The sequence below is a fragment of the Hippocampus comes genome, unplaced genomic scaffold, assembly GCF_001891065.2.
Source record: "Hippocampus comes isolate QL1 unplaced genomic scaffold, H_comes_QL1_v1.1 scaffold568, whole genome shotgun sequence".
NCBI classification, from domain to species: Eukaryota; Metazoa; Chordata; class Actinopteri; order Syngnathiformes; family Syngnathidae; genus Hippocampus; species Hippocampus comes.
This window is the reverse complement of record NW_017842052.1, coordinates 615272-626608: the sequence shown is the minus strand read 5'-3', so window position 1 is coordinate 626608 and position 11337 is coordinate 615272. Positions and strand designations below refer to the sequence as shown.

General features: G+C 51.2%; 2 protein-coding genes across 4 annotated transcripts in view; both read left to right on the top strand.

Annotated features, from left to right (window-relative positions):
• The window catches only part of tmf1 (TATA element modulatory factor 1), an 18390-nt gene extending 16258 nt beyond the window's left edge, over positions 1 to 2132 (top strand). The window contains exons 13-17 of the mRNA XM_019859716.1: positions 754 to 846; positions 934 to 1047; positions 1479 to 1637; positions 1775 to 1900; positions 1992 to 2132. Of these exons, the coding sequence (XP_019715275.1) occupies positions 754 to 846; positions 934 to 1047; positions 1479 to 1637; positions 1775 to 1900; positions 1992 to 2132 (633 nt within the window). The remainder of the gene's footprint in view (positions 1 to 753; positions 847 to 933; positions 1048 to 1478; positions 1638 to 1774; positions 1901 to 1991) is intronic.
• A 1132-nt stretch (positions 2133 to 3264) lies between these two features.
• Positions 3265 to 10744, top strand: eogt (EGF domain-specific O-linked N-acetylglucosamine (GlcNAc) transferase). Of its 3 annotated transcripts, none has more exons than XM_019859777.1 (17): positions 3267 to 3349; positions 4702 to 4951; positions 5221 to 5324; positions 5436 to 5544; positions 5701 to 5795; positions 5880 to 5984; positions 6323 to 6429; positions 6672 to 6775; positions 7281 to 7373; positions 7707 to 7778; positions 7899 to 7985; positions 8564 to 8632; positions 9104 to 9165; positions 9364 to 9483; positions 9635 to 9737; positions 9826 to 9984; positions 10365 to 10744. In XM_019859777.1, the coding sequence occupies exons 1-16, from the start codon at positions 3291 to 3293 to the stop codon at positions 9970 to 9972; spliced, it is 1686 nt and encodes a 561-aa protein (XP_019715336.1). In that variant the 5' UTR covers positions 3267 to 3290; the 3' UTR covers positions 9973 to 9984; positions 10365 to 10744. The 3 variants fall into 3 exon arrangements, with proteins under 3 accessions (XP_019715338.1, XP_019715336.1, XP_019715337.1); XM_019859778.1 differs by having other exon boundaries at positions 3270 to 3349; positions 4736 to 4951; XM_019859779.1 differs by lacking the exons at positions 7281 to 7373; positions 9826 to 9984; positions 10365 to 10744 and having other exon boundaries at positions 3265 to 3349; positions 6672 to 6779.
• Positions 10745 to 11337: the final 593 nt, after the last annotated feature.

The window sequence follows — 11337 nt, the reverse complement described above, 5'->3', positions numbered from 1 at the left end:
GCCGTCGCTAGAGTCCCAGAATTCGCTTCTTCGCCAGGAGAAGGTTCGGCTCCTGGCACTCGCGGAGGCTGAGAAGAGCAGAAGAGAGAGATTGGAAGATGAAAGCAGCAGGTAGTCAAGTGCCCGTTAAAAACGTTCAAACCTACGAGGTTGACCGTCAATTCATCCACTCAGCAGCAGCAGCATCATCATCATAACTACATCTCGACAACTCGGTGGGGGTTTTAGGAGCACGTACTTTGAAATGTTGATCTGCATCCAAAATGGTCTCAAGTAGGCCAATGGGAGCCAGTTGCCGAAAAAGAAACCACCACATGAACACATCCAACTCATTTGGTTGCAAACCAAATCGTACGCTGACCGTCGTGTCATGCGATTTCTCCGTTTTTTTCAAAATGATGGGTGGAATCAACTCCAAAATTTCCGCCGATCTCTCGTGCCTTACTTCACCATAGGGAGCGTATCGAGTTGGAAAATCTGCGAGGCCAACACAGCCGCATGCTTGAAGAGGCAAAGAAAGAAAAGGTATCGCTTTGCTCCCTGCGCTTTGTTGCTGTTGTACATTTTCGCCGATCTCTCGTGCCTTACTTCACCATAGGGAGCGTATCGAGTTGGAAAATCTGCGAGGCCAACACAGCCGCGTGCTTGAAGAGGCAAAGAAAGAAAAGGTATATCGCTTTGCTCCCTGCGCTTTGTTGCTGTTGCCCTCGACGAGATGTCTTCCTTCCTCAAAGTTGCCGTCTCCTCCGCCAGCTGCTGCTCACCAATCAACTCGAGATGGAGAAAATGAAGGTGGAACAGGAGAAGAAAAAGTACTACTTAGCACAAGAGGCACTCAAGGAAAAGGTTGGCGCTCTTCAATTTTCCCCCGCGTTCGTGAACCAACCGCGCTCTCAAACGGCCTTTGATTTTGATGTTGTTTTTCCCGTCGAGGCACAGAGGAGCATAAGCCACGATCCCCCGGCTTCTTCCACGCCCTCGCCGTCCCGCTCCGGCTCCATAAATGGGGCTGACAACGCCGTTTTGCATGGCTCGATCTTGTCACAGGTACGCGAGTTCCGCAAACAGAGTGGCCTCGTCTTGATGAAGGGCCGCGCGTTGGAAAGCAGTTGGACGCGCAGATTCAAAGGGGATAGAATGGGTCCATGGCATCTTTTCCTGTCGTGATGTCCCCAGCACATTTTTGCACACAAGTCCACGGCGCCTGTGGCCATACCTCGACAATACCTTGCATACATTGATGGCCGGTTACTTTCCTTATCGGTTACGTTTGACAAAGTGCAATTATTGGAAACCTACCTAATTATGTAATTGTGTTTAAAAAAAAAAGATAGTTTGGATGCACTGTCTAATACTGTTGAATGAGAAGTTCTTCATACATTTTTACTGGCGGTGTCGTGTAGAAGTGAAAATACAATGAAATCAGTTGGCTGCCACTCTCGATGGCGTAGGTCCAGCTTGACCGTTTTCCTCCACAGGATGATTCTTCAGACCAGACGATGGCGGGCGGAACCATGTCCATGTCAACGAGCGGCACCAACTTGTATGAAGCGGCCCGCCTGTCCGGTGGCTCCAGCGTCGTCGAGAATTTGCAGTCTCAACTCAAACTGAGGGAAGGGGAGATAGCCCAGTTGCAGGTAGAACCGATTTGACACACGCAAGCGGTTCTCATTTTTGAAGGGCTTCACTAAACGGACATGAAGAATTACCGCCAGCACCCATGTGATCCCTGCCGCCGTCAATCACTTTGCTTTGCTTCCTTGGGTCATGTTAGCTTGAGATTACCAGTCTGGAGAGGAGCCGTTCTGTGATGGCGGAGGAGCTGGTACGACTCACCAATTTAAACGAAGACATGCAGGAGCAGCTTACGGAGATCTCCAAGTTGAGGATTCAACTCAAGGTGAGGACGAACAGACATGCAACCCAAACTCAAAGCCGCACCATCGATTTTGGAGATGCTGACCGAGCGGCTGACGTCATTTGCGTTTCAGGATTTGGAGCAGAGGCACAACACCATCTTGCAGATGTATGGAGAAAAAGCTGAAGAGGCAGAGGAGCTCAGGCTGGACCTTGAAGATGTCAAGAGCATGTTCAAAACCCAAATTGATGAACTGCTGAAGAACCAGAAATAAATCGGCTGTGCTTTGATTGCACGTGGGGTATTCACAAAGTCAGACTGCACCAGAATCATTCGTCTCGATCACAAATCATTTGACTTGAGTTGATGAGACGCGATTCGGTCAGATTTGTGGGCGAATTTGCCTCGCGGACTTGAAACTTGCTCAGATGAGAAAAAAGACAAATTACACATGAACATACTGAAGCTTCGTGGCAAAGCAGAGGTCACACAAAGGTGCAAGGAGTTCCAAAATATTGAATCGGCCGCAGCTTGCGCTGGCATCAACATCTTATCCCAGTTGAGCAACTGTTTATCGCGCAAACTTACTCCTGACACCGTATCAGGGAAATCTTTTGGAGGAACAATGACCTTCATCTGCCTGTCTGTCGGTTTTTTGCTCCATTTTCTGCTGGTGGACCAGCTCATGGCGGCCCAAGACACACTTTACCGTACAGTGTATTTTGCCCCCCTCACCCCGGCCCTTTTAAGTTCGCCATCCATGTTTTGCTTCTCTTGAATCTATCTTTGCGGTTGCATTTAGATGGTGAAGGTTTATGCACTGCACAGTTTCTTCCACGTTTTCTTGTCTTCAATATTAAAAGATGTACAGTACATAGAAATTATATGAAGATTGTTTTACGGTGTGCGCTCTGGTTGAGAAGTAAAGGTGTGGAATTTCAATTGTATACATGTATATGAATAAAGATTTTGAGTGGCGGGGTGAAAAAAGGCATTCTTGATCTTGACAGCCGCGGAAAATACTTGACAGTAAATGGTCGCTCTACCCCAGCGATCAGTGCCTTTCCGCTGATAACAGTTTGTGATGCGATGATCAGTTTTGACAAGAGGTATTCATTTAACCAATGGCAATGGGTTGCGGTACGTGGTCCTGCGTGCATCAACTTTTGCGAAGAGGCTCACGTGTTACCTCCCCAAAAAGTGACAACTACTGAAATGGTGATGGTTGTCTAATCTCGATGTACCCGCGAATTGACCAGGCGTAAAATACGAGCATCTAATTTAACTCCTGGCTGATAAATTGCAGGAAGCCATCCACCCATGATCTGATCGAGGAGAAGCGGCTGGCATATTGAATGGATGGATGAATCCATTGTGAAGACGTGCGCCCCTAGCGGTAATCACGATTCACTACACACAAGCATCCGGTGTTATGGCGACCACCAGCGAAAGCGACGCTTCCCTTCGGCGAAAATTAAGTTGCGCGTACAGGTAAACGTGACCTCCCTTCTTCAATTTATCGCTACACATTATTAGGTGATGACGACCTTGTGTGCGCGGAACGCTTATTCCAACAGCGCTCCCCGTCTCCCCCCACTGCGGTGCATCGATTTAGCGTTCAACCGAATTAGCGTCCCGATAGCTTTGAACGCTCCGGTTTCCATCCACGTGAAACGCCGCGGAACAGCTCGGAACACGCACAAACAACGGCGTGGGACTCCATATTTAGCACACTCGCTAAGGAATGCGTTCTTGCCAACGCATTGCAAAGTCAAATGTAATCGCAAGCCAATGTTAGCTCAAAGTTTGACAACATTTGCTACAGCGCACCAGCGACTACTAAGGATGAAGGTGCGACAAAAAAAGATGCTCTGGGGCACGTGTACTAACTACTGTTATGTAGAGAATCAGTTTCGAGATAGGAGAATCTCCGCGTCAGTGAAGCGACGCAATACGGCAAGTCACAGACGGCTGCTTTAGCCGCTGTTTTGGGATCCACATTGCAATATGAGCCGTACGCGCGGTGGTACCAAAACGTGCCAATACTGACCGACCTGCCATATTTATAAATGCTTTACTGTAGCCAAGTTATTATTAAGATGGCAGGTCAGCGATGGTGACAGCGTACACAATGGTTAATGGGGAGGGGAGGGGAGGGTTCGTTCACGACGCTTAATAACTTGTGTCATCACCTCAAGTGTGTACTCAAGCCCACTTCGACCGCCGAAAACACTAGAAACGACGGCAGGGCAGCCGGGGTGGACTGGACAAAATGTATGAACGAAAACACTTGCAGTGGTGCGCTGGAAATACGAGATGGTGAGAATTTCCCGAAACAAACACCAGGAAATCCAACACACCTCAGCGACAACCACGTGACAGAACCACGTGTCAGTAGGCAGCTGAAGACGATGACAATGACAAACAGGTGTGGGCGCTCTGGAGGGAAACGCCCTCGACCCCGCCCTCCCAGAGAACAAACAAACAGAACCGCAAGGGCCCCATTTCATGGACAGCAGGCCTTTTCCTCCGCATACACATACAGAATAAGATGAACGTCACTCCATGTCCAAAAAACTAGAACTAATCACCACCAAAAAATTGTGTGCGCATCCCTACTCATGCCCATTTCAATCTCTGAAAATATGAAAACAGCAAAGGGCTTCACCGTACAAACTCCCAGGGAGGACGGCCCAAAGAAAAGTCGGAAAGAGCCGGCCAGTATTTCCTGCAGCGGCGGGCCGTTTCCTGATGCGGTGCTCGGCTCTGCTCGGACTGTCGTTTCCGCACAGCTGACGTGCCCACCTATTGCTCCGTTGTGGTGTGAAGGTCCTGCGCCTCAGCAACGGTGGCTTTGCTTCTCCTTTTTGGCCTCAGGTTTCAGCAGCCCGCATGCCCACTTGCGTGATTCTCGCCGCGTTGCTCTTGGCGGCGGCGGCTTCACTCGCCAGTGAGAACCGCGACCGCCAGCCGCCCGCAGCCGGATTCAACTACAGCAGCATTTCCTTGGCACCGGAGCACATCCCCTACTTCTTGTACAACAACAAGGAGGTCGCCGAGCAGTGCAGGCTTGACCCCCTCTGCCCTTTTCAAGTAAGAGACCTCCAGCATGCGCTTTTTTCCCCACAATCGGATTTGAGCCGACACAACAGTCGCAGGATGTTGCCGGCCGAGGCGTGCGGGCCGGCAGGGGTTTGGCCCTCTCTTCTGACTGTCAAAAGGGTGCAAATGCTTCAATCGGAACCGGATGCGGCAGCGGCTCACGGACACATCAGCAAACACAAACGCCCACCTCCCATTTTCCATCCTAGATATAAAGATCCTCCCCCCTGCCCCCCCAACCCTCCCAACTCTTTCGACAGCATTTTGCCCTGCTGAATTTGTCTTCCTGTTGGGGTTATGAGAAGAACTGTGATCCAGAGAACCGCTTCAGCTATCCCGATTGCAACCAACCGGACTCCGGATGGTAAGGCTCATTTCCAATCACTGTTTCCGCAATTGCGTTTCCCGGGAGAGAGCGGATGGCGCAGCGGCTTTTGCGGAGCGGAATCCGGATTTGCGGCGCGTTTACTCTCAGGGTGGATTCCGTGGAGGCAGCCCGGGATCTTTTCTGGAAGCAGGCTGATTTTGGCTACGTCAAGGAGCGCCGCTCCGAGCTCCAAACGCTTTGCGAGGCCATCAAGCCTGTAAGTCTTGCGCATTTCCCTTGGTTCCCACGGGGCAACCGGGAAAAAAAATCAACGGGCGCGTTTTTCACCCGAGGGCCCCCAGGAAGCACCTCGACTGGATCAGGACCTCTGTTTAAGATGCAAAGAAGAAAAAAAAAAGTGTCATTTGTCCAGGGGGACTCTTCTTTGAGATGCACGAGCCATGCAAGATTCTGTCAAGCAACCGGCCTTTACCTGGACTTGCGGAAACCACGCAGAGGCCATGAAAGGTCATTATGATGATGATGATGATTTTTTTTTTCATGGCGGAGACAATCCAGTGACCGCCAATCTGGTGCATATTGATGCCGCAGGTACCAGGAGGACTTCATTCAGAAAGGTGAGATCGGCGGTCATTGCCGACTCAACGAGCGAGCGCTGGCTGCGGCGGGACAGCACAAGAGCCCGTTGCAGTCTTGGTGAGAGAGTCACGCGCGCCCACCGCCCGCTTCTTCCCAAGAAAAAGCAACGCGTCCTCCCCAACCAACGGCTCATGAGTCAGTCCGAAATCCCCTGGCACTTTTCCAACTTGGCGGGCACGCATGCACGCAAGAGTCAGGACGGGCGCTTGGCCGCTCGCCGGCCGCTGCTACCTTTCGATGGGCTCAACTGCCGGCGGTCAATGCTCCAAAGCGCCGCTTGTCGCCGGGCGTGTCGTCCGGGGCCTCACGTGCGCCGCGGTTCCTCACCGCAAAAGAAGTCGATCTCGGAACGCGCGGCCATTTGGAAGCGAGAGTCACTCATGTGCTTTTCCCAGGTATGCCGAGCTGCAAAGCTACACCGAGCTGGACTTTCATCCCTTTCGCTCCAAATCCTGTGACATCGTCATCGAAAAACCGACCGTTTTCATGAAACTGGATGCTGGTAAGACTTTGAGACCACCGCCTGTCGGTCGCAGGACTTGGCCAACTCCCGCTCATTGAAGCCAAATCGAATCTTGACTCCTCATTTGTCGATCTCAAACGCGCCTCCGCCTTCCTGCTACGGACGCGGTCTGCGTCGCGCACGCGTCGCCCGGTTGTCTCTCGCTGTCGACGTTGTCATCGAGCGTTCCCGTTTTGTCAGTCACGTGGCAAGAAATAATCCTCGGCGTCTCTTTTCGCCAGGGGTGAACATGTACCATCATTTCTGTGACTTTGTCAACCTCTACATCTCCCAGCACATCAACAACTCCTTCAGCTCTGACATCAACATCATCATGTGGGACACGGTGGGTACCTGCCTCGATGGGCACGCGGCCGTCACTTTGGCTTAGTGCCATAGTTTGTGCGCCTCAGACGCCGCAAGAGTGCATCCCGCCCCTCCGCGTCAGGTCGGCGGTGACTTCCTTTTCGCCAACTCACAACTCTTGTTGGCGTTTGCGCGCACGTGTGCGATAACGGGTTGATCGCGGGAGGTTGGTCTATCTTGGGTCAAAAAAGCCCTTTTCGTCATGATATGAATGCATTTTATTGATGAGCACATTTTCAACCCATAAACAACACCTCAGATATGAAATAACTAGCTTGAATGAACTCACTAGTTTGGGGCTGCTACCCACAACTATTTTCATAGATTTTTTTTTTGGGGGGGGAGTAGCTTAAATAACAAATCAGATTAAAAAAAAGACTTCCCATCACGGGACATTTTTTTCCAATTCCACTCCTTCACGCACGGGACCAACAACACAAGGCATTTGGCATGATTGCTCACTTTTCCTTCTGTGCAATTGACAGAGCTTTCATGAATATGGAGATTTGTTCGGTGAAACGTGGAAGGCCTTCTCGCAATGGGATGTCGTTCACCTCAAGACCTACGATTCCAAGAGAGTGAGTCAAACATGATTTGCAAACGTTGCGTTGCCGGTCAAAAGCTCGTCGAGTCCCGACAACGATCCCAAGGCATCCGTTTGGTTTTCAGATGGCTCGCTTTCATGTAGTTTGATCAATCAGGCAAAAGTATGCCCACTTCATTTGCGTTTCAAAAACGAATGAAGTTTACTTCTGGGAATAAGAAAAAAATCCGAAGTCATGTTTTTTTCAACTCTTAATGCCAAAATGTCTCTATCCTTTTATCTCTCTCTCTCTCTCTCTCTCTCTTTCTCTACACCCAGACATGCACACCAGTATCTACGTCTCGTAACATATTTGATGCTTTGCTAGGTCTGCTTCAAAGACGCCTTCTTCTCCCTTCTACCAAGAATGAGATACGGTCTCTTTTACAACACGCCACTCGTAAGTCGATCGACAAATGTCCCCGTTTGTGTGAATGAAGACCTCCCTTTTGGCTTACGAACAGCGGGGGTCCATCGTAGGAAAAAACAGATGTCATTGATGTTCCGTATTTGACGGCAGGTCTCCCATTGCTCCAGCGAAGGGCTGTTTCGGGCCTTCTCCCAACACGTCCTCCATCGTCTGAACGTGCTGCGGCGCGGAGCCACGGTAAGAGGCCCGCGCAGCCAACCCACTCTCCTTCTGAACTCGCGTCGTCCTCGGAGAACCGAGACCGGCCAAAGCTCCGGAGAAGGTTCGCCATTGAATCAATCTCCACGCAAAGCGACTGGAGCGGTCGGGAGTATCTTGCGCCCGAACGTCGACCCATCAAGCTCGGCGGGGTCTTTGAATGAGCCATTGAATCAATCTCCACGCAAAGCGACTGGAGCGGACGGGGCATCTTGCGCCCGAACATCGACCCATCAAGCTCAGTGGGGTCTTTGAATGAGTGCTTTGCTTCATTCTCCTCCGTATATATGCGCTTCCCTAACGGGATGCAGGTTCTGCTTCGAGAAAAAGAAAAATTGAGGAATGACGGCAAAATAACATGTTTCAAATTTACATTTGGAATATAAACATCGGCACTATTTTCCATGGAGCCGTTTTGCTTCGCTTCACATTTCTTGTTTGACGGCAAAATAACATGTTTCAAATTTACATTTGGAAGATAAACATCGGCACTATTTTCCATGGAGCAGTTTTGTTTTGCTTCACATTTCTTGTTGTTGTTTTTTTTTTTTTAATAGGCGGGACGCGTTCGCGTTACCTTGCTGGCACGCAGCACAGAATACCGAAGAATAATCAACCAGAACGAGGTGAGTCCAGCTCCTTCCGCCTTCTCTTCCTTCTCTGCTTTTTTGAGGCACTTGTTCCTTTGCTCCCGCGCCGCGCCTCGACCAACTCGCCCAATCTCACGGTGGTGCTCGGGCGTCAGAGACGCAAGCCCTCTTTGGCTTTCTTTTGGCACAAAGGCATTTGCCGAACGCGCCAAGAAAGTCTCTCCGCGATGAGCGAGAGGAGCGCCGGCCCCGGCTCGCAATTGAATCGAGATGACGTTGCCCCTGAGCAGGAGCCAAATGAAGAAAAAAAAAAGGCTGACTTCTGGGTCTGAAATTAAACGGCCGTGACTGAGAGTAGCAGTCAAGAGGCCGGGGAGGCTCGGCGGAGGCTTGGCCGACTCCAAAGCCAAGTGCGTTCGACTAATCCGGCGGCGAGGGTGACGCGATCTGACCTCGACTATTCTCGTTCCTTCTCAGTCTGACTTATTCTGTTTTTTTCTGTCGCAGCTGGTAAATGCCCTGAAAACAGTGCCGCGGCTGGAGGTCAGCGTGCTCGACTACAAGTACAAGTGAGTGAGTGCGCTTTTTCGGGCACTGTGGAAATGAGCCAGCGGGCCTCAGGAGCAAGTCGGGGTTGGCGCAAAATCGCGTCATCGTGTCAGCCTTTGTCTTGCCCGTCCCGGCCCCCGCTCCGCAGGAAGTGGCGTTTTCCGGGCTCGGCCGGGTGCCGCTGACGGTGTTTTGTCAACTTCCTGTGACTCCTGCAGGCAGGTTCCGTTCCTGGAGCAACTGAGGATCACCCACAACTCGGACATCTTCATCGGAATTCACGGGGCGGGACTGACGCATCTCCTCTTCCTCCCCGACTGGGCTGTGGTCTTGGAGCTGTAAGTGGCTCCCCGGTGAACTGTGAAGAAGGAGACGCAGGCGGCGAGCGGGCCTGTGAGCTCGTGATTCACACATACCGGGACGAGCAATATTTTGCAAGGAGGAGTGAAAAAGCGCCAGAGATCACCGTTGCCCTTGTGTGCCTCCCAGGTATAATTGCCAGGATGAGGGTTGCTATCGAGATTTGGCGCGGCTGCGGGGCGTTCGCTATATGACTTGGCAGAGAGAGGACAAAGTGTTCCCCCAGGACAAGGTAAGGGAATGCTGTTCCGCCAAGGCCATATTGATCCCGCTTGTTGTTGTTGTCATGGAAAGATCCTTTGGGTCTCGACTTCCCCCAGGGTCACCACCCGACTCTTGGAGACCATCCCAAGTTCACCAACTACTCCTTTGATGTGGAGGAATTCATGCGCCTGGTACTGGAGGCGGTGCGTCACGTCACACGGCATCCCAAATGGCAGCGTTGGAGCCTGCGTGATGAACTCTAGAGTTCTTGGCTGGGTACACCCAAAAAAAAATGGCAACATTCTTGGTGGGGTGAGAGGGACAACAAAATTTTAAATCTCTGTGGATCCGAGGGGTCAATCAAAGAATTCACCACGTCCCGTTGACTCCTGTCATCAGTCGTGCTGAGTGACATCTGTCCACCTGCGGGCTCAGATGTGACGTGTGCACTTGACGCATCTGGCAAACAACAAAAACGCTTCTTCGTTCCACGCCGAGAAAGTTGGCGAATAAGCAGCTGCGCCGGCGTCCCGTAAGCTGTAGCCCGTGGTTGCTTTTGATTCGTTTCACCTCGAATTGAGCTTCCTGCCGTCTTCATCCGAGAATCGGAATTCTCCCGCAACAGGCCGGCGTCATAGCTTCTTGGCTTCTTCTCGGTAAAGCGAACCCGCCGCCATTTGCCCTCAGCACCTCACTTGGTGTTTCCTTAGCACCCAGTTGCCAGCAGATGGCGCCAAAGCAGTCCTGTTCTCTCCGCGGCCTTAGTGCAAAAACGGCGAGTAGGTGACTTTTTCAGCAAGTCGCGAAAACCGCCAATACCATTGCCTACGCCGATGATATCGGTGTCTTAACTGACCTTGTTATCGCGTTTGATCAAATGAGCATCGGAACTGTGTGTTGGACTCAAATTGTCAAGGCCAAACTGCAATATTTTCAAAATAAAAAAATATAAAATCGCCTTCTCGTGTCTCGTGTCCGTGTTGTCGTCGGAGGCATCAACGAATTGACTCCGTCCTCATTAAAGCAATGCTCTTTTTGAAGTCTGACCTTGGAGGGGAAACAAGCTGAACTTTCTTTCATGACCGTTTTTGCTGATGCCAGGCATCCCTTTCATGATTTTAGTGAGTGTCGGTTCAAGGGAGAAGAAAGGGCACGAGTTCGGTTTTTTTACCGTCACCATCATAAATCTGCATGACCTCAAAAAAAAAAGACAAAAAACTCCTTAGCTCTCGTGGCTGCATAAAAGCCACTTGGGGGCAGTACAACCCCACAGATGAGTCAAAGTCCAAACCCTGCGCGTCGATCGACCCCAGGAGCGTGCGCTGAAAAGAAAAAAGAAAACGGCGAGTTGATGGCGATTTCCAGCGGTTCACTCGTGTTTGTCATCTCCAATTCGGCCCAAGTTTTCAGCCTGCTCTCGGAGGGCGTCGTGTCTGAACTTTGGGCCGCATCGACCTCCTCTCCACGGATGGACTCCATTTGTGGCCCCGCTCGGGTTACTGCCGGTGCCCCCGTGAAGTATGAAGAACCCCTCTTCGGGGTAGGAATCCAAAGCGGAGGAGAGCCCCCCCCCCCCCCCCCCCCCCGAGTGCAGCCTCGAACTTTTTCTTGGTTCCAACCTGCACTTC

Coding starts and splice junctions, on each gene's coding strand:
- eogt (XM_019859777.1), top strand. CDS start 3,291: ATGGCGACCACCAGCGAAAGCGACGCTTCCCTTCGGCGAAAATTAAGT. Junction 8,633..9,103: donor GAATAATCAACCAGAACGAG/GTGAGTCCAGCT, acceptor TTTCTGTCGCAG/CTGGTAAATGCCCTGAAAAC. Junction 9,484..9,634: donor TGGGCTGTGGTCTTGGAGCT/GTAAGTGGCTCC, acceptor TGTGCCTCCCAG/GTATAATTGCCAGGATGAGG.